A 21,230-nucleotide genomic window follows, 5' to 3' on the forward strand; every position below is an offset into this window, starting at 1 on the left:
TGGCGACACTGGCTGAAGCAGTTCATGTTCATCGTGACGTCACGTCAAAATCGGCTGATTTCATTGTGTTACTATAGGCGCGGGAGTTTTTCACACGTAAATAGTAAATAATATAATCAGCAAGTGTACATAATTTTAATTCGCTGAATTTCTATTATGTATAAATAATTGAAATTGTATACATAATAGAAATTCGGCCAATTAATATTATTGTACGTAATAGAAATTTGATGAACTAAAATTATAAATACATAATAGAAATTCAAGAATACAAATTATGTATAGAATAGAAATTTGGTAAATAAAAATTTAAAACGCATAATGGAAATTCAAGAATTAAATAATTATGTACACAATAAAAATTCAAGAATAAATTATGTATACATAATAGAAATTCAGCGAATTATTATTTACATAAAAGAAATACGACAAATTAAAATTATATGCATGCATAATAGAAATTTAACAAATTAAAATTATGCACACAATAATAATTTGGTGAATTAAAATTATATATACATAATAGAAATTCGATGACAAACAAAATTATGTGCATAATAGAAATTCAGTATATTAAAATAATATTAAGTTTAACCGTAAACTGTATAAAACTGTCAAACGACCTGGTTGTGATCAAGCCGCGAAGCAAATAAACTTTGAGATAACCAACCAGCATCGTGGAAAAGAGGCCTGAATACTTCGATTAAAATTAAATTTACTAGTTAATATATATGTCTTTTTTAAAGAAAGGATTATATTTCGAGATTGTTTTTACGAGATAGAGAGATAAATATCTCCAAAGACTTCTCGAGCTTTCTGTAAGACTGATTTCTTGAATTTAAACATAGGTTTTATAATAGATGATTCTTCATTTATAAGAAATTTATATTGAATGGACACAAAGATCAATATATGAAATTGCATTTAAAGTATGTCTCTTATTGAAGAGGGGATATTTTTGTATTGAATTTTATAGAAATTATTTTGATTATATATATAAATTGACATTATACATAAACAGTTTAAATCACGAAATCGAAATTTTAAAAGTCTTATTAACATATGCATAGGTATATGTGTATATAAAATAAATACCAAAACAAAATATGGAAATCAATGGAAAAGTGAATTACAAATTATAATTATATTATAATATATTACATGTATTTTATATATATCTCTGATTATTTATATATTCAATTATTTAGAACTCTACTGTTTGCGAAACACTTGTTTGATAATGATTTTAATTTAACTGTACGACCAATAATTAATTTCAAAAGATTTTCATGTTTAAAATATTTATATTTCCAAGAGAAATTGTAAAAAAAATGAATAATGAATTCTATATTTTTTCCTAGTCACTCACAATAATCATATATATATATATATATATATATATATATATATATATATATATATGTATATATCGAACTGTTCGATTATTTGCAATGCAATTTACATATATCGTGCACAATACAAAATTATATATATATGTAATGAAATTACTACATATATATTTATAGCTAATTTCTAATTTTTCTAAATAAAGAGACTATAAATTTTAATTATAAATATATAAGAATTAGTATTACTTAAATACAGCTTGTATACATAATATATATCTATGAATGTATATATTATATAATATGGTACACATATATTCACATATACATAAAATATCATATACATATATAGGGTGTATGAATAAGTAGGAGGGAAAATTTGCGATAAAGAATGCGATATTCTTTTTCATGTAGATTTGATAAATGAGACGGTGTGGGGCGCTGCGACGAGCGTGCGCCGACGCTATTGCGCGAACGATTGGCAACGAATTGCGAGCCGCAGCCGAGCCTGTACGAGCGGCGGAGAAAGATCGCATATCGCTGGTGAGTTCCATCGGAACTCCGGAACAGTCGGAACGACGGACGAAGTAGGAAGGTGGAAGGAGGCGAAGAGGCGCAGAGACGAAGGCGCGGCGCGACGAGGCGAGACGAGGCGAGAACAGCCGAAATGGAGGAGAGCCAAACATCGGAAAGTGTCGCCGTGCTACCGGACATGTCCGAACCATTGACGAGCGAGACCGAGGAGGCGACCACGCTGACGAGTGAACACGAGGCACATCCCGTCGCGGTCACGGCGAGTGTTACTTCGGTGCCAGGCGTACCGGGCGTTTCTGGAGTTGGCGTGCCGGTTTCTCTACCCGTAGGCTCCATCATTGGCGTAGCGAACTCGGCCCATGGCGCGACCTTCAACGTCATCACCTCGGATCAGCTACAGGTAAAAGCCGACGAAATCCGGATATCAACGTGCCGCGCGTCGAGACAATTTTAGCAATTACGATTTTACGCGAACGGAAGAAACGCGAGCGAGATGACGATATATGATTTTTGTCACCTGTTATTCATGACAGGAACGTGACGCCTACGAGTGCGCAAGTGCTACGTGTGTGGATTTCGTTGACACATTTCAGTTGTCGACCGCGAAACAGCTTTAAAATATTATGTCATTCTCAGGCCACATAATCATACAGTATTTATTGTTTACAGCTGCAAGGTTCGGGACAGTTCAAACCGATGCTATGCGTCGATAATGGATTTATCTGTGACTCTCGTACTGATAAAGACTCGGATCCACTGCGTTGGAATGGTGAGCTGAAGACAACCCACATAGTAATTCAAAATAGTACGGATGAAACGGAATCGGAACAAATACATGTTTCCACGCCTAATTCTCAGCCAATATACAGTTGGTCTGAATCCGCAAATTTAGCGGTTTTACCTGTCAGATGTAAGAATACAAATGCAGAATTGCATAAGAATAGATTCGGGTCTGGTGGCAGGGGTCGTTGTATCAAGGCCGGCTCGGAATGGTATACGCCTAGCGAATTCGAGGCTCTCTGTGGAAGAGCGTCTAGCAAAGATTGGAAACGAAGTATTCGATTTGGCGGAAGAAGTTTGCAGACCCTCATCGACGAACAAATCTTAAAACCGCATGCCACTTCTTGTACTTGCGCAGCGTGTTGCGATGACGACAGTGCAGTAAGTAAATCGTTTGTGCTGAAATACAGTTTGTTTAAAATCAATTCAAATTTTAGTTACATGACAATGTCCATCTATTTAGACGGGACCAGTACGACTGTTTACTCCATACAAGCGCCGAAGGAGAGCCAGGGATCCGTCTGATGGAGACGCTCCATCGCGTAAACACAAAATTGAAAATTCGCGAGATGGCAGCAATAACGAAGAAAGTGGCGACGAGATCGTCGTGCCTGACAAAGAAGTCTGGCCGCAGTTTGTTTCCACAGATGGATTGGTCGTACAACAATCCCAGGAACAAGACTCTGTCGTGCAGAATGCACATCAAATGGAGAATGGTCAAAGCGATGACATGTTTAAGAAATTGGACGAATTATCAAACAAAATGATAAAATTAGCTTACGAATTTAGACGTACTTTGGAAGAAGCAAAAGAGCTAAACAGGCAACAGAGAAGAGAGCAGGCGCTAGTTGCTCAACTCGGAGGACGAACGGACGTTATCGAAACTGTTGGACTACAACCAGCGTCCGACACACATAATAAAAAGGTAAAATAATACTAATGCGCGCAAGAGAAAAGATATTTTATTAGTTATTTTATATTTTATAGGAGAAATTTCACTAATAAATATATTTAAATCTTATTGAAAATTCCACAACTCACTTTCTCTCTGTAATATTAAATCCTTTTAACTTTTAACTTTTGAATATAGCATTTACAAATCTTTTCTTCATATTCTGAACACTTATATTATAATTAGTAAATTTGATATCTCTTTGTGTGTATAATGGTATCTTGTCTCACATACATTGACTAAATTATTTTATCTACATTTTATATCGATATTAGTGAAATATCATACAAATAAACAGAAAAGATTAACAATTTAGTAGGGTTTTGAAGATATTACTAATACTGCAGCTACAGAAGAATATAAACTACATGTATATTATTTATATTAAAATTTCAAATAAAATTCAGGTTTTAAATGAGCTTTTAATAATACTATTTATACAAAATAAATGTAGAAACTTATTGTTTATAAAATATTTTTTTTACTGATGGTTAGACAGTTTACGATTCTCGACAAGACAGAATTTCATTTATAATGTTATGTCACATATTTTAATATATATGTATGTATGCTCATATATATATTTTGATTTGTATATACTTCCATATCAATCAAATGTTTCCTGTATTACATGATGCATAAAATTTAATGATTTATTAATTCTGTCTTGAATTTTGTTATAAAGTGTAAATTATTTAAAGAGTTTAGAAAGAAATAATACATTTTACAGTATAATAAAACTAATACATCAGACTATATCATCAATAATAATAATAATAATAATGAATTTTAGTGTGCCAATTGCAATCGAGAAGCATTCGCTGAATGTTCCCTATGCAGACGTACACCTTACTGTACTACATTTTGTCAGCGTAAGGATTGGGCAAGTCATCAAATGGAATGTGTGAGAGGTGCAGCCGAAACAGTGATGCTCATAGTAGAGAGTAGCAGCGGCGATACGAGCGCTCTTCCAACGGCCACTACGGACCAATAGCTAGTGTTCCTTACACCGATTCACCAAAGGAATATAGAAAATGAAGAATCTGATGTGGAATCGTTTCAGCTCAAAGAAGGAAAGACTTGAAGCGTGCAAGTTACATAAAAACAGAAAGAATGTACATAAATGGATGGTAGAAAATATTATATGTATATTTATATTGCATAAATATTATATATATATATATACATATACAGTGTGTGTGTATAAAATATTGGATGCTTTCCAGCAACAACACATTGTGGCACAGTGTATCATTCTATCTTTCATGTTCACTGATATTAAAAGAAGATAGAATGATACTGTGTGTCGAACTGTGTAATGCTGGAAAACACCGATTGTTAGCTTTTTAACGCTTAATAACATATTCTTCAAGTTAATATCCATTTTTCTATAAGAATATAAGAGTCATCATTTTTGTAATTTATATATCTTCATTATGTTTGTTTTTTATTGCTGCACTGGTGAACTAGTGTACACTGGTGCAATAAGTTAAAATGAGACAAAAATATTGTTTTATTTTAACTTACTGCACTAATTGATCAGTACAGCAATAAAAAACGAACCCTATGTATCCTTATAACTAAACCTCAAATTCAAAGTCTGCAAAAAGGAAGAAAATGGAAAATTAGTTAAAAAGAAAATATGATTTTATTTATTTGATCTCTGAAACTTTTTACTTATATAAAATTTTTTTTATTTTTAATAATTGTTAATTATTCAAAAAAAAAACTTCAATTTTAAAATGCTTTCACATTTTCAAAAAAAAATACATATATATTTTATTTGAAATTGGCTAAAGAATGTGCTATTAAATGCTAATTTAATAGTGACAAAATATCCTCAGTGTGTATGTATGCGCGCATGTATGTGTATGTAATTTTATGTATTTCTAGATTACTAAGTTCGCGACAATTCAATGTTTTTTGAAAAAAGCTACATGAAGATAGTATAGTGTAATAATATAGTAGCATATCGTAACAGCGCTAAATCACACTGCGATATAAAGAAATGCATCATGTTTATATTTTACTTTATATAGATAATATTTGCTTTTAGATTAATTATCTCTGTATACAATCTTACAATTAATTTTCAATGAACGTATAGGCGATAAACGACCAAAGGCGACAACCTCTACAACTATATAAAGCAAATATATAATATAAAAATTACATTTCAAATATGTTTTTGAATATATTATTCATTGCATACATATATATATATATATATATATATATATATATATACACACACACTTGAACCTATTTTATTTATATACATAGTTTCTATACAATCCTTTACTAATATTTAGTACACCAATATTAGATATAGATATTTTTCAAAAATATCAACTGTTTATATTATGTGTACATATACACAAAATAATGATTCGTATAAAATCTATTATACAAAAATGTATTCAGCATTCATACTTTATTTCAGTATGCGCATACACCTGTACAAACACATTGTATGGGATTTATTTTTATTCAATGAAAAAATTAAAATTTAATTTAATATAATTATTATATTTAATGTATTAGAGAATTTTCGTAATTTTATTTACACATAGCTCTCAAGAGTGATATTTTAAAATTGAAAATCTTATTTTTTTAATAACCCGATCAAAATTATAGTTTATATAGGATATATTATATAATTTTTTAAAGTAGTAAGTTTTATACAACTTGAGAAAAATATATAATCACACTTTGCGTTTAATGGAGATAAAATAACAATAAAATTCCAATTTTTCTTTATTCTAAATGTGTGTAAATGTAAAACAGACTAATGTAACTATCTAAATATAAACATGAATAATTTTGTTTTTTTAAATGTAAAAATTTTATGTGGTCAAATACACATAAATTGTGATTCTTTTAATACTATCTTTCACTCTCTCTATCCATCTATCTATCTCTAATAATAAATTAATCAATGAAAATAACCAGTTAAAATATATCTAGGAAAAATAATTATACTAATTTTATTCACTCACATGTTAATGTCAATAGGTTATTTATTCTTCATTATATTTTATAAAACATTAGAAAAATTTTGTTATATGTGCAGATTTTTAAAATCAATAATTTCCGTAATGTCTTAATCTATATAGTAAAGCAGAACCTGTTCTGTTAGAAATGCTGAGGTAACCACTGCCAGGAGAAAAATTAATCATTTGAGGCATACCTATATTAGTTTGAAACGTCGGAAAGTTCGAAAATACGGTAAATGAGGGTATATGCACCATTTTAAATGCATTATACTTTTCAACCGATGCCGCACTCAATATTTCTGATGTCGAATTAAATTTCAAATTTGTTACACTAGTTACAAGATTCATAACTATTTTTAAAGGCTTGGGGCTTTGGTGCTGTAATACAGTTTGTGTGTCGTAAAGATTAACCACACCTTGAGCACTACCTGTAGCTATAAACTGACCGTTCGGGGATATAGCGAGCGACATGCAACATATACATCCGTCATCTGTAGCACGATTAACACATGTACGTGTATTTAAATCCCACACATACATTTCACTGCCATCTGTATTTCAATAGGTTAAATTATTGAAAATAGAAATTATAAAATTGTTCTAAATTCTAATAGAAGGTAAAAATTAAATTAAAATTAAAAATCGTGAAATTTTACTTACTGCCATGTGTAATAAGTGTTTTACTATCTGGAGTAAATGTTAATGTCCTACATTTCGAATTCATTTTGAGCGTACTGATAAGTTCTTTAGTAGAATTATGTAATAAATATATTTCATCCCGTCTTCCACACAATGCTATTAAACTGCCATCAGGAGATACTTCGTAACGCTAGAAATATCAAAGTATAATTTCATTCGTTATAGAAATTTATTTCTAATATATGTAAAATTAATAATACAACAAACCTTCATATTCGTAATTCCATATGGTAAAGGTAATTTATACGTTTTACCATTCATTAAATCATAAGTGTAACAATATGGGTAATGTTGGGAACCAAGCAAGATTTCCGTTCCATTTTTCATGAATGTTGCTTTGCTAATCGGATATTTTTTAAATTGCATGCTATGCAATTTATTATTTGTATGACCATCTACCTATAGAATACAAATGATTTATGTAGCAATAAAAATTTATAGTAAATGTTGTTTGAATTTAATTAAATAAAATAATTTATATTTATTTAAACATACATACCTGAAATAGTGACAAAATACCTGATGTACCCGCAACCAAAGCTACAGTGGACGACGGATGAAACTCTACACTTGTGACAATAGGACCTTCTGTATGAGTACTTTTATTCAAAGCTTTGAGTGTTTTGATGTCAATAATATTTTTCGGCAAATTCTTTACATTTGGTGGCTCCAAATGGCAACTATGCTAAAAATAAAAATAAAATAAAGTAAAATTCAATTTATAGAACTAAAAAAGAAAATTCTAAAATATTAATACCTTCAAGATATCATTATCCGAGTTATCAGCTTTATCTTTTTTCTCAAATTCAGCCCATTTTGGAGTTCCCACAAACTGTTTGTATCTATTCTCCAAATATGTTGTATACAATTTTTCTGAGCTTTTGATTGGCAATTTACGATTCTGTATACTTTGAACTTTATTCACGCTGTTACACATATATAAAATATCAGTGAATGTATATGTTTGTGCACACATTGATATTTAAGTATTAAATGTATAAAATATTTAGCATATACAACATATGTGCACACGTGTATATTTTATATATAAATTAAAGCCAAAAAAAAATAAAAGATTAAACAAAAATATATCTTTCTTTACACGTACGTATAATTGTAATCGTCATCGTCTATCCATGCTGCTGTCTTTTCTTTCAGTTTAACACTTTCCCCATTATTAAAAGCTAAGATATCTTGATCTGAATTATTTTCATCTTTTATTACTTTTTGATTGTCAGTATCAATGGGTTCATTTAGTACTTCTGTCACAGATTGCTCATCCAATAAATTATTTATGACATCACTTGGATCACCAAAAACTATTTTTTCTAATCTATAAATTAAATATTCACACATTAAAAAAAAACTTATTGCCTTATTTTCATTATGTATTATGCTTCACCTAGCTTCTTCATCAGCGTCATATTCATTTTTCCGTTTTTTCCTCAAAGGAACCGAGAATTTTTTATTGTAGAACACTTTCGGCCGTACATGTTTTTTGAATTTGTACTCATTGCTGTTTACCCTACTCTTAAAATTCTTTCTCCGCACAATTTTCTTTTCATTGATAATTACTTTACGCTTCAACTTTATTTCCTGTGTAGTTTCTTCGTTGCCGGTTGTCTTACGCTTAAAATCTTGTTTCTGCATATCTTTTTTCTTTTTATTCATTTCAAAATTTATTCGAATATAGGATAAAATATAAGGAACAACAATATACACGATTTTATTCAATATATCGTGAATATACTTTTTCTATACACGTAACCTAACACGATATTTTACTCATGTGGTCTTCTTTATCAATAAGGCCGGGTCTGCAATTGGTTGATTTAAGGCTGGATTTTCATGTGACGTGTTGACGCTGGATTTCAGCGTCAAAAGACGTCACGTGATCAAATGACGAAATGAGCGAATCCCATTTCGTACTGCTTACTCTTGATTGTGGATCTGATCTTGTGCATCAAATGTGTGATTAAAATTATATTATTTTTAATAACTATTATAGACTTCTTGATATAACAAATACATGTTTAAAATTTATTACAATTATATATATGAGAAAAGTGACAAATTTTTAGATAGTGCATTAATAACAAACACATTTCGTGCAAATAAAACACATTAATAAACGCATTAATAATTTAGAATCATCCCTCATTGTAAAGTGACGCGGGTAAACTCGAATCCATGTGTTCAGATGATTTATGATTAAATACGAAAAGACATTTTGGTTGGTACTGCTCCACAGCTTCCAAAAGGCTATCTGGATAACCCGGCGAATAATATCTAAAACAATTTGTCAATTTAATAAAGAACAGCAACTAGATTAGAGGAAATATAAGCCGCATTCAGCAGAACAATTATTCTCAAGTAGCAAAATGACGTCACTTTCCCGCTTAATGACGTCAAAATGACGTACATTTGCTACCTGGATACTAATAATTGAACGTGGTTATTTCTGAACACACCCGTTGTTAGTTGCGCGTAGCTTGGCGCGAATTACAAATGTATTTTTTTGATAAATAAATCTCTCTTTCTGCGTGCACATGCGTGTGTGCGTGCGTTTGTATGTGTGTGGAGCATGCGCGCGCGCAATAAATATCCGTGAAAAAATGATTAATTAAATGTATGAATGTAGAAAAATATTGTATCGAGACTTAATATTATTGATCCACTAATACGTTTCACATTTATGTACTGTTACGTATTTCGAATGCGATCAGCTGTGACAACATGGCGGGCATGCCGTTTATTGCTTGACCGATTTAAATTAAGATTACAAGGTTCTAGAAACAGAGTCACGCAGATATATATATTCGCTCAGTATAAACAAGAGTGGCAAAAATTGACTGGATTTTTAATATAAATGTAATAGAAAGTCTGTCCTCTCGAGCATACATCTCATCACGTGTAAGTAACTTATTCGCGTGAAAAAGGGTTATGCGTATGAGCAACTAGTGTTTTCAGTAATTAATTTGTTTTTTAACACTCATCTACACAATCTAATCTGTGTCTTTCTGTTTTTTGGAAGGAATTGTATTTGTGATTGTACATAAACTAAAGTCATCTTATAGTTCTTATATATAGTTCTGCAAATTATTGTATAGCGCATACAAAGTTTAAAATAATTAATTTAGCTGTAGGTTTTACGAGGAAAAGATTATTGAATATTGAAATCATTAAATGAAAATTGTGGAAAAAGTATTTGTTGGTGTGATTTATAAATTTAAGTAATGAGAATAGATGATAAAATTATGATACCGAGATGACTTTGAGGTATAATAGATGATAGGGGGTAATATATGTGTTTGATAGAGAGAATTGTTTGATGTGAATATTTTTCTGATTTTATATCAGATAATAGAATTTAAATAAAAAGCAAATAACCTGACAATTTCCTCTGGAAAACAGCAATTGATAATTGTTATATATTCTGAGAGTGCGGTGCCAGGTTCAGCCTGAATTTCTTGTACTTTTTTTAAGCCACCAGATGTTACAAATAGTCTTCTTGCTTTCGCATCGTTTGGTAAAATCTGTATAAAAAATAGAACATTATGTTACAACTAAACAAGCAATAATATATATATATATATATATATATATATATATATATATATATAAATGTGAATTATTTAGTAGAAATATAAAAACATTATTTAGTCTGTAGAATAAAAAATTGATTTTAACAAAATCAATTAATATTTTTGAAATAATAGGATAAATGTTATGGGATGAAATGACTTTATTCTACAAAAATATGGTGTCAAAAATATTATTGTAGCAATCATATAAGCCTAAAGTTTCTAAAATCAGACCAAATTTGCACAATTGTTTGTGAATGCATATACTTATATTAGTCGAGAAATATGATATATCTATAATTGAAAGGTATATTATTGGAAGAAAATTGATTTTTTATATTTTTTTATTTAATAATTTTATTTAGTTCTTTATTTAATTTATTTATCACATGCAACTATATACATTTATTTTTACGTGTGTGTGTATAAACTTGTGTTATTTAATGTGCTTGTGACAATAATGTTGACTTATCATTTGAAGAATTGCTTGTTTCTATTGCTTTGTACTACTTTGTACGCAATCTTTGTATTGTATGCAACATTCACATACTAGCCTCGTTGTCTTTGACGCCTATGTCATTAACAAAAATAATACAAAATAACAGCAATTTCCTTCCTACACATACATTATTGTGCACGTATAATTACACAAATTATTTTGCTGTATCATTGTATATGCAACATTTCATACACGCCATTCCATATTTAATTTTTATTTTAATTAAGATATTGAAAGCTAATATTGCAATGAATGTAGAGTATGTTGAATTTACTTGTTATTACTCCAAATTATACTATAACAATATATACAATAACTCACAAAATTATATTGTAAAACAAAAATTATTGAATCAAAAATATTCTGCACTACTAATTATAAATTAATTTTTATCTTTTATCAATTATGAATTAATATTATAAGATAAAATATAGATAAGTATGTTATTGTGTTTCAAGTTTTCTTCCTGTCTCTCATTTGCAAAAGATGACGATTTTAATTTGCGTCTTTGAAAAGTGAAAGAGGAAAGAGAAATGAGAAAGGGAGAAAAGATATATAATTAAAAAAAAAAAAAAAAACATAAAAGATAAAGAATATAAGAGAGAGATAGGACAAATATTTCTAATATTAGAATGTCTTTAATTTTCAATTGCTATACGAAATTTTAACTCATTCTCTCTCTATTGCTGGCATGGAATTTAGTAAACAACATCGTTATTAATAGCACCAATTTTAACGTAATATTTATATCACAGAAAGCTCATATACTGCACAGCTTTGAATAACAGACGCATAATTTATGTTTACACTAACAATAAGTGTGTGTTTATGTACATATGTATGTATACATATATACACTTATTGTTATCTTAAAAATTCCGTATATTAAGTTTACGTGTAATCTGCCTAATTTTATTTAAAACATTATCGTTCATCTATTTTAATTTCCTCATTTTCATCTGTTTACAGCGTCTTATTGCAGTTTTACATTGTGAATCATCAGTAAAACTACGTCATTGATATGTAGTGGAAGATACTGCAACGTACATTTTCAACCATTGCATCATATTCGATGATGAAAATATCAAAATCATTTACAATCAATTTTACTGTTATCAACCTGCAGTAAGGACGACTATTGATCAAGCTTTGAAGCACACATTTGACGAAAAGGCATTTAGACTGAAACATAGAAGCATTTGGAGCGAATGTGCGTTCGAAAAATTGGAAATTGTGTTTTTACGTTGTAAATGTAAAAACATGAAGAAATTGACTCTATGGAAAATTAATATGTTTTAAATTTAATCAACAATGATTCAGTAGATGGATATTAAAAAAGTTTCAGTTTTTTTAATGATTAGAAAGGATATAATGTGGTATAAAATGTGTTATAATACCGTATAGTTGGAAGTATCGCATAATCGCAAACGCTTGGTACATAGTCTTGATAAAGAGACAAGATAGCTGTCTTAAATAATTTTCGAGATATCGTGACAGCTTGAATGACAAAACAAGGACATTTTACTATTATTCTCTCTTACAAATTGCGTATCGCGTGTATATATGTATTCGTGCATACATTGGCACACCTATAAAATCTCTTCTGCGAAGTTGCCTAATCAGTTTTTTCGACATCACGCTACAGAGACTGGTTGCTTTAAAAGATGAGTTTATTAGAACTTACTCGATTATAAAAATCTTTTAAAAAGTATCTGGAAAATTAAATTTACGTTTCAAACAAATTGTGAAAAGTTTGTTAATTGTATATTTGTGTGAATAGTACGATATTAAAAGAAGCAAGTGTGTGTAATAAAAGAAAGAAATAGAAAGTAACCATCGAAATGATAAATAATCAGCATTGTGTGATTCTCAATACTGGTGAGACCAATAGTTATCATCAACCGGTCTCTGCTAAGCCTTCTGTTGTTTCTGTATCAAGTATTGATTCTGATGTCAGTGATAGAAGGGATGTACGCGAGGAATTGTACGCCGGAATCTTTAGGAGACACAGAAAAACTATACTGGTATTAGGCAGTTTTCTCAAGATGTTAAGAGTAAATAGAAACATGAACAATTATGCTAGTATTAAACCCAATGATGAAACAGATGAATAAGCTAATATATAATTGCATTTAATATAAGTGCATTAATTGCTTTTTGAATTATTAATTTAAAAGTTTGTTATCTCGATACATTTTTTCTTTTACACACACAAATGCAGCTAGATGATTTTTTTTAATTCGCAAGAAATTCCTGCAACATGAAAAAAAAATTGTAAATAAATAGATTTTTTTTATATACTTATAATCAAATTTCTTAAAATTATAATATTAATTAAATAATAATCGATATTGAAATGCCGTATTTTAGATCGTAAAAAATATAAATTTTATATATACATATATTATTGTACTGCAAAAATTTATTATTTATTGTTCTCAATCATTTTATAAATAACTACCTAATAAAAAATATTTAAAAAATTCGATTTCAATACATATATTCAAATATTTAATATTTTTCTATATTTATCAATTGACTGATTTTACTGTTCTGTTCAATTTATTTTTTTTTTAAGTTTGCTATTTGTGTTTTATTATATTATTTTTATCAATTTGTTATACATATGTGCAAATTTTTCTTACGAATTTTTAAGTTAAAAGAAATATTTTCCTTCTTCTATGTCACTGATAATAAATGACAAATAACAAGATCAATTGAAGAAAACTGCCAGTGAAAAGATTTATACACAAATAGAGGAGAAATTCTTTTGTACATTTATGAACATTATGACTGACTTTTTTGCATTTTATGAAAATGCAGAAGAAATTGAGAAAAGCGATTTATCTTTGCGGACAAATTTGCCTATTAAAAAATTAATTACTATTATAGATATACTTTTTTGTAAAAAGTTACCGTCATTGGATTTAATAATAACTCTACGAAATAACTAATGTGTACATATTACATACAGAGTGTCCAATAATTTACAAACCACCTCTCGCATGTAGAGAATATTAAATTGAATAGAAAAATCCTCTACTATTTTGGGATTTTCGCAATTTAATTTCAAAATCGACTAATTCACGCGAGAGAAAATAGCTTAATGTTTCGCAGTTACTAGGCATAGGCACGCGACAAAGTATAATTGAAAGGAAAAAGTTTAATTATGTATTGTGCTTAGCAATTGTAACATTGGGCTATCTCTTCCTCTCTTCTCGTCACGTGCAGTGCATATAATAACTATGTAACACACTATGGTCTGTCTTTTCTTGGCGCGCGTTTGTAGGTGCGTAAATTGTGGCCGATTTTTAAAATTAATTTTTCATTAATTATGCTTTACATGCTTCACATGTACACGAGAGGTGGTTCACGAATTATCGCACAACCTGTATGTATATATATATATTGTATATATATAATTTTCGACATATTGTGTAACTTATTATGCTTACTTTTAGCATTCATCAATTAAATAATGTTAAGCAATTTTTTTTGTTTTGCAGAAATATTTGGACAGATTGTACGCTTCGAGCCGAGTATACGCTTTAATTGCTTTAAGATTTGAGACGCAAAAATATTGGTAAAATTGGTTTTCTTCTGTATTTTTATTATGCATATTATATATTTGCATTTTGAAATGTACTTATTTCAATGTATGTCGTCTCATGTCTCAAAAATGTTAAAATGCGATATTTAAATCTTTTTATGATATTTAAAAAAATGGAACTTTTCACGCTTTTATAATATATCAAATCTTTTTATACAATTTAAAAAAATTTTTGATCAAGAACAATGTATCGAACTTTAATGCCGACATAATCTAAATTGACCCATCAAATCGGTCAATATCTTAATGTAAACTGCAATTATCGTCTGTGTTATTATTACGAGCTTAATATTTACGAATCGCGCGCGCGCGCGCACATATACACACATACACAAAGTAAAAGCATATATATATATAACAGCATAAGATTTGTATAAAAGTTATATAGATTAATGCGAATATCAAATCAATGCCTTATTATTACTTGATACTTTGACATCTTTTAATCAAGTAATTATTAAAATTTATTACTAATTTAATCGCTCTTGGTCGTACTTATATATCTTTTTGTATGATTCGCATCTTTATACTATACTGTTACACGTACAAATACTGCCATTAGAAAATAAAACTACGATATTGTAGACACGAATTAGTGAACCAATTCGAAAAACAATGCGTTTAATCATTTCCTATTCGTAAACGACAAACTTTAAATAAAAATCAAATAAACTAACTAAATATGTGTCTCTGTATTTAATAATCGAATCACGCGTTATCGTAAGACTGAAAAATGTGCTCTTTTGGAAGACATTAAATGTGCCATGCTATATAAGAGGAAGAGAAAAGAGAGAAAACCAAAAAGGAAAAGGGAAAGAATTTTTTGTTTGTATTTATCGACATCTGGATTACTAATCTAACATTGAGTGTATGCAATGATGCAAAGTATATCAATGCACGTTTTCTAACAGCAACATATTGCAATTATATTCTATCTAGACAACGTACAATCCGATTAAAAAGTTTTATCTTGCCTTCACAAAATATAATTGAATGAGCGATATAAAGTATTATTAATGATTGATTTACAGATCGATTAAAGGATCTGTATAATTTACAAATTATTTGCGTGATGTTGTGTTATTAAGTATTGTTCGTATTGTTACGTATATGTATTACGAGATAATGTTTAGAAATTCATTTGAAACTTTAAAATACTTGGAAACTGTATTATTTTATACTATAAGTTTGAAATTTAAAAAAGAAACATTAATGCGCATTTTAATTTTAAATAGCACGAGAACGAAAATTTGTTTGCAGTTTGTTCATCAGATTGCTCACGCATATATTTAAACATTGCGTAACATAGACATATGTATGCAATTATGAAATAGAATTTTTGAGGAACATAGAAGAAGCAATAGATACTTTGTTTATTTAACTGTCAAGATTCTACATGATTTTCTAACAAGCAATTATATATGTTCTAAATGCATTATTGTGTTGGGTGAAAAAAGTTGTATTTTCACTTTGTATAACGTGTTATTAAAACATATCACACGAAAAATCACGTGTATATAAAACACATAATAAAGTATTTATATTATGTTTAATAAATTTTTGATTTTTTGTAATTATTCCTTTAATTATATTATTGTCATAAAATATTTACGATTAGATTACTTTCAATTAAATTACGATCTTACCTTGCTGAATTGTCCCAGCACATACTTCAAGATATTAAGAGGTACGTCATGTAATAAAGATTCGAGAGCTTCGATGTACATGCATTTTTGTAGAACTTGTTTTAATGCTGTATTACATTTTGCTCTGAGATCTTCGGAACTTTTCGGATTGTTATACAGCTGTTAAGATTTAAGTAAGAGAAGTTTAACACATCAGCTAGTTTGAACAAAACTAATTCTGGCAGAGGTAACTTGACATTCTTAAATACCTTCAATAAATTAGATAATATATTCGCTGCTGCAACTGCTTTTGCATGTTCAGGTGTATGCTTGCCGATTTGTCCGATCGCCCATACGGTCACCGCAAGAATGTGATCTTCAGTTTCTTCTTGTAAAACAATTGCCAATTGTACGATACCCTGCAATACAAAGTAATCATTCTAAAGTATCATGTTAGAGAGATGCGAGAATCGAATGTTATTTTTCATCGATCGATACTTTGGATCCTATTACAGCTACAGCCAACTGATCAGAATGACCAGCAATGTAACCAAGTGCCATGATCGCTGGTAATCTAGTCATCGATTTTGAAGTGCCGATTAATTCGATAAGTGCAGCAATACCTCCATTGTTTGCTATAAGTTGCGCCAACTGAAAGGAAAGAGAAAGTTAAAACTCTAACATTAAAGAATAAAATAAAAAATAACTTTTCATTAAAAGCTACCAATTGCTGCTTACTTCCAACGTGTGTTTGCAGATTTCTCTGGTTAAAATTGCCGCAACTCTACCGACATTTTCATCCGGATGCGCCATGTGTATTAAAACATCAGGAAAGATCTCTATCTCGATCACAGCTTCTGCTAATTCTACAGAGTGTTTGGCTATACTGCTCAATGCTAATAACGCTTGACGCTGCAGATATTAGAAATTTAAATATAATATATTTCAGAGATTGTTTAATGCATATGGTATATCAAATCACCTTTACTTTAGCATCGGGATTAGTCAAGGTTTTCGCGAGGAAGGCGATTGCACCTGCATCCACAGCCGCTTGTGCGAGCTCGATATCGTGTTTACTTATGTCGCTAATAGCCGACGCGCTAATTTGTTTAATGTACAATTCGGGTTCTTGCAAGCACAATACAAGAAGCGACACCGCACCTGACAAAAAATCAAACATAGCAAAATATTAATAGAGAATTTTCTTTATATTTTTAAGAAACATTAGCTAAAATGATTTTACCAGCATCTATCGTTGTTTGAGCCAAATTTTTGTTGTGTCTTGCGATATATCCTAAAGCCCAAGCAGCCGCTTCCTTTACTCCGGGATCAAAATCTTCCAAACAATCAATTATAGTCTCCAAACCATCATTTTGCACTACTATTAATGCCAATTCTGGTGAGTGTTTGGCTATCGCTCGCAAGACAAAGAGTGCTGCTTTCTTGTAAAACTTCTGTGCAACATATAATATATACATATAATATATACTTTTTTCTTGTTTCATATATTTTTTGTAATATACAGAGAGATAAAAATGTTGAAATTACTGAAAAATTCTAAATATATATAAAAATTTTTTTAGAAAAAAACTAAAATGTTAAAAATTTATTTTTTGTGCTCTATCACGATTAAAATGCTTACATTTAATAAGAAGCTCATACATTTTGTTTGTCTATATTCTTCAGCAATTGTGATAATATATCTCCTCTAACAACAGCGTATGCTAGTTTGGAATTATGATTCGCTAGCTTGCCAAGAGCGAATGCTGCCATATGTTGAATAGACGGTACAGCATCCAGTAATAAAGGACGCAATAGATCTATCACACCCGCCGCTTCTAAGCAATCGATATTATTAGGTTTGGAGGATAAATCCGCTATAGATTGTACAAAGAGTAATCGCGCCTTTTGATATTGATCAAACACTACAAATGTAGAAAAATAAGAAATTACACATATTTTATTAACAATATATTTAAGCAAATCAAATTGTATATATTACTATAACATATTTCTCTCTTTCTATACACAAGTATATTATATAAATTGTACATTAATACAAATTTCTAATTTCTGTCACAGAAACGTTTTCTCTCTCTCTATGTATATCTGATGTATTTGTTTATATATTATAACATCAGGATAAAATAAATATCTACCTTGTAAAATCGAGCGTGCCGTCATATTAATCATTAGAAAATCTCAAACATTGTATTAAACAACCATTATCGCTAGTTCATCTGTGACACTCTGTGTTGCAACATAAGAACAATTTTTGACAGATCTTAATGAAATCGTCATCTGTTTGAAAATGAAAATCTCACGCTCTTAAAGCCGATATCAGACTATGCATTAAAAATTGAGATCGAAGATAAAAAAATAATTTTGACCAATCAAATTAAAGAAAAATATTTTATATGCCTATGGCTAAAGTATTAATAGACAATTATCAATAGCCAGTTTGATGAATGCTGTTGCGCAAGCTTTTCTAGTATGTCAAAATACCAAGTCGACAGCTATCGGCATACATATAGGCATACAGAATATAGGTGTATGTACAGAATAGTACTACATCATCGGCTATAAATCGATCGTTCTTACACAGAGTCTCAGCAAGATAAAAGTGATATTATATGTATAGATTTTTTTTCTTAGAATCATTAAAAAAAATTCTGATTAACTTGCAAAACGACCAGCTAAAAATTTCTAACAATACAATATCTGTATAATATAAATTTTGTTTTTGATTATCTTACATTAATGATAAAGTTAATATCAAAGTTAGAAGAAATATTATTAATTTTATTATAAATCATACAATATATATGTGTAACAAATAAATATTTATTTGATGTAATTTGCTGATATGACTATTGTCAGTTTTTCAAGCTGCTCTTTTCAGAGCAGATTTAAGGAAGAGAGAGATAGAAAGATATTAAAAATTTCCTTTTTTTAAAAAAGAAACTATACTTCTGAGACTGGCAACTAATTGACTTAGTGATGGATTTGAAAGTATCTTTTATACCTGTGAGCAAAAACTCCAAGTTTTTACATGTTTTTTATTATAAACAACAGCTATATGCTTATCAATTAATAATTAGTACATAACATTTTTATCTTTTTTTATATTTCTCTTATAAAAACGATTTATATAAGCTATTAATTTACCGTGCCTTAACAGCTACACACTCTTAATTGTTTGTAGATCTACCAATCAATTCCTGTTCTCTGCGCAATTCTTGCTCACGTTGTTGCTCCTTATTTAATGCTTCCTTTTGTTTAATCTGTTGTAAACGTAACGCGCGTTTCTATAATAAAATTTCTTTTTTTAGTACAAATATTTGTACATGTGCTTATACATATACACATATACGTGAATGTGCACGCACATATACACATTTGACAAACATTCTTTAGAAAGAAGCTTTAATTTACCTTTAATTTGTAAGTCCTTTCATGAATATTAATCATTTCTTTTCTTATCAATGCTAATTTTCCTTGGTAAACTTTGACAACTGCAAACTGTAAAATAAATATGTGTGTATGTGTATATTACTTGACGTTTCTATTGTGAAATAGAAATATTAATATTCTAAGTACATTGCTCTATAAGTCATACCATATCATTCAAATCTACATCTTCAAATGTCTCGTGTATCTTTTTGTTTTCAAGTTGCATTTGAGCAAGCAAAGTTTCTTGCTTATTTCTATAAGAAAAAACATAATTAAAGCAAAATCTTAACTTTCTTATTAATGATTTACATACTTACGTGAGTTCAAAAAGTTCTTTCCTAACTTGTTCCAATGGAGGTTGACAAGTATTCAAGAAACCTTCAGTTAACTTTTCTACAGCATTTGAGAAATCTATTGTATCCTCGCTATTAATAAATGAATAATACTATTAAGTTAAAAAACCATCAATATTATATTAAATTATTTGTAATATTTTTTTCTTGTGTTACTCTCAAGTAGCATGTATTATACACATATAATACACAAATAATATATCAATAATGTTATTCTAATTGTAAGTCATAAATATTCATAAAAAAATGAAAATTACATAGATATTAATGTCATATTTTTCTAATTCTCATTTATCTATAGTTACAAATTAATTTATGTCTTTTTCTTGTTATAAATCCTAAGAAACTCTAAGAAAATAAAATTTGAATTGTAATATATATAAACTTGTTTTATGTTTAACAAGAAATGGAATGATTTTAGACGATTCATTATTGCCAATAAACATTCGCGCACGCTCACGCACATATGTATCATATATAAGGTATCTTATAATATTTATATTAAAATGTTTGAAATTTTGTTTTTAAACGATTTGATGTAAACAAGTTATGAAGAGGTTACCTCGCCTTTTTCTCAATTCCCAATTGAATTTCGGCCGATTCAGCTTCTCCTATGTCGCTCATCATTTTCGTTGTAGCTAATTTTCATTTCACTCGTTATTATATGCTCCCAACATGATTGTGCACACAAACATCAAACCAGAAGGAAAATAATACGAAATCATGTGATGGTCTGGAGCCATGGAGCATAGAACACAGAACTTCTAGTTCGCATGTGACACTCAAGCAATTCGTAAAT

General features: G+C 29.3%; 5 protein-coding genes across 8 annotated transcripts; 2 read left to right on the forward strand and 3 right to left on the reverse strand.

The window, feature by feature from the left end:
• Positions 1-1,893: 1,893 nt before the first annotated feature.
• On the forward strand, positions 1,894-5,795 carry Deaf1 (deformed epidermal autoregulatory factor 1). The gene is made up of 4 exons (XM_029320359.2): positions 1,894-2,280; positions 2,550-3,041; positions 3,124-3,585; positions 4,406-5,795. Exons 1-4 carry the CDS (start codon positions 2,014-2,016, stop codon positions 4,604-4,606), a joined length of 1,422 nt encoding a protein of 473 aa, XP_029176192.1. The 5' UTR covers positions 1,894-2,013; the 3' UTR covers positions 4,607-5,795.
• Positions 5,796-6,614: 819 nt separating this feature from the next.
• wcd (U3 small nucleolar RNA-associated protein 18 homolog wicked) lies at positions 6,615-9,213 on the reverse strand. The gene is made up of 7 exons (XM_085487773.1): positions 8,710-9,213; positions 8,416-8,640; positions 8,065-8,233; positions 7,807-7,992; positions 7,515-7,706; positions 7,269-7,437; positions 6,615-7,159 (listed from the first exon to the last, which is right to left on the reverse strand). Exons 1-7 carry the CDS (start codon positions 8,976-8,978, stop codon positions 6,696-6,698), a joined length of 1,674 nt encoding a protein of 557 aa, XP_085343899.1. The 5' UTR covers positions 8,979-9,213; the 3' UTR covers positions 6,615-6,695.
• Positions 9,214-9,326: 113 nt separating this feature from the next.
• On the reverse strand, positions 9,327-18,809 carry LOC114944461 (sperm-associated antigen 6). The gene is made up of 10 exons (XM_085487842.1): positions 18,785-18,809; positions 18,288-18,550; positions 17,869-18,079; positions 17,608-17,786; positions 17,364-17,537; positions 17,124-17,276; positions 16,895-17,044; positions 16,647-16,805; positions 10,698-10,843; positions 9,327-9,596 (listed from the first exon to the last, which is right to left on the reverse strand). The coding sequence occupies exons 1-10, from the start codon at positions 18,807-18,809 to the stop codon at positions 9,458-9,460; spliced, it is 1,599 nt and encodes a 532-aa protein (XP_085343968.1). The 3' UTR covers positions 9,327-9,457.
• On the forward strand, positions 9,875-16,557 carry LOC114944462 (uncharacterized). Of its 2 annotated transcripts, none has more exons than XM_085487791.1 (3): positions 9,875-10,220; positions 12,360-13,444; positions 14,897-16,557. In XM_085487791.1, the coding sequence occupies exons 2-3, from the start codon at positions 13,232-13,234 to the stop codon at positions 14,975-14,977; spliced, it is 294 nt and encodes a 97-aa protein (XP_085343917.1). In that variant the 5' UTR covers positions 9,875-10,220; positions 12,360-13,231; the 3' UTR covers positions 14,978-16,557. The 2 variants fall into 2 exon arrangements, with proteins under 2 accessions (XP_085343917.1, XP_085343918.1); XM_085487792.1 differs by having other exon boundaries at positions 9,882-10,220; positions 12,360-13,414.
• On the reverse strand, positions 18,487-21,205 carry Pldn (biogenesis of lysosomal organelles complex 1 subunit pallidin). Of its 3 annotated transcripts, none has more exons than XM_085487788.1 (6): positions 20,994-21,205; positions 20,396-20,503; positions 20,245-20,332; positions 20,061-20,147; positions 19,794-19,933; positions 18,487-18,550 (listed from the first exon to the last, which is right to left on the reverse strand). In XM_085487788.1, the coding sequence occupies exons 1-5, from the start codon at positions 21,056-21,058 to the stop codon at positions 19,817-19,819; spliced, it is 465 nt and encodes a 154-aa protein (XP_085343914.1). In that variant the 5' UTR covers positions 21,059-21,205; the 3' UTR covers positions 18,487-18,550; positions 19,794-19,816. The 3 variants fall into 3 exon arrangements, with proteins under 3 accessions (XP_085343914.1, XP_085343913.1, XP_085343912.1); XM_085487787.1 differs by lacking the exon at positions 18,487-18,550 and adding an exon at positions 18,582-19,650; XM_085487786.1 differs by lacking the exon at positions 18,487-18,550 and having other exon boundaries at positions 19,665-19,933.
• Positions 21,206-21,230: the final 25 nt, after the last annotated feature.

This window comes from Nylanderia fulva, unplaced genomic scaffold (assembly GCF_048542155.1).
Source record: "Nylanderia fulva isolate GAGA-0341 unplaced genomic scaffold, ASM4854215v1 Scaffold6, whole genome shotgun sequence".
NCBI lineage: Eukaryota > Metazoa > Arthropoda > Insecta > Hymenoptera > Formicidae > Nylanderia > Nylanderia fulva.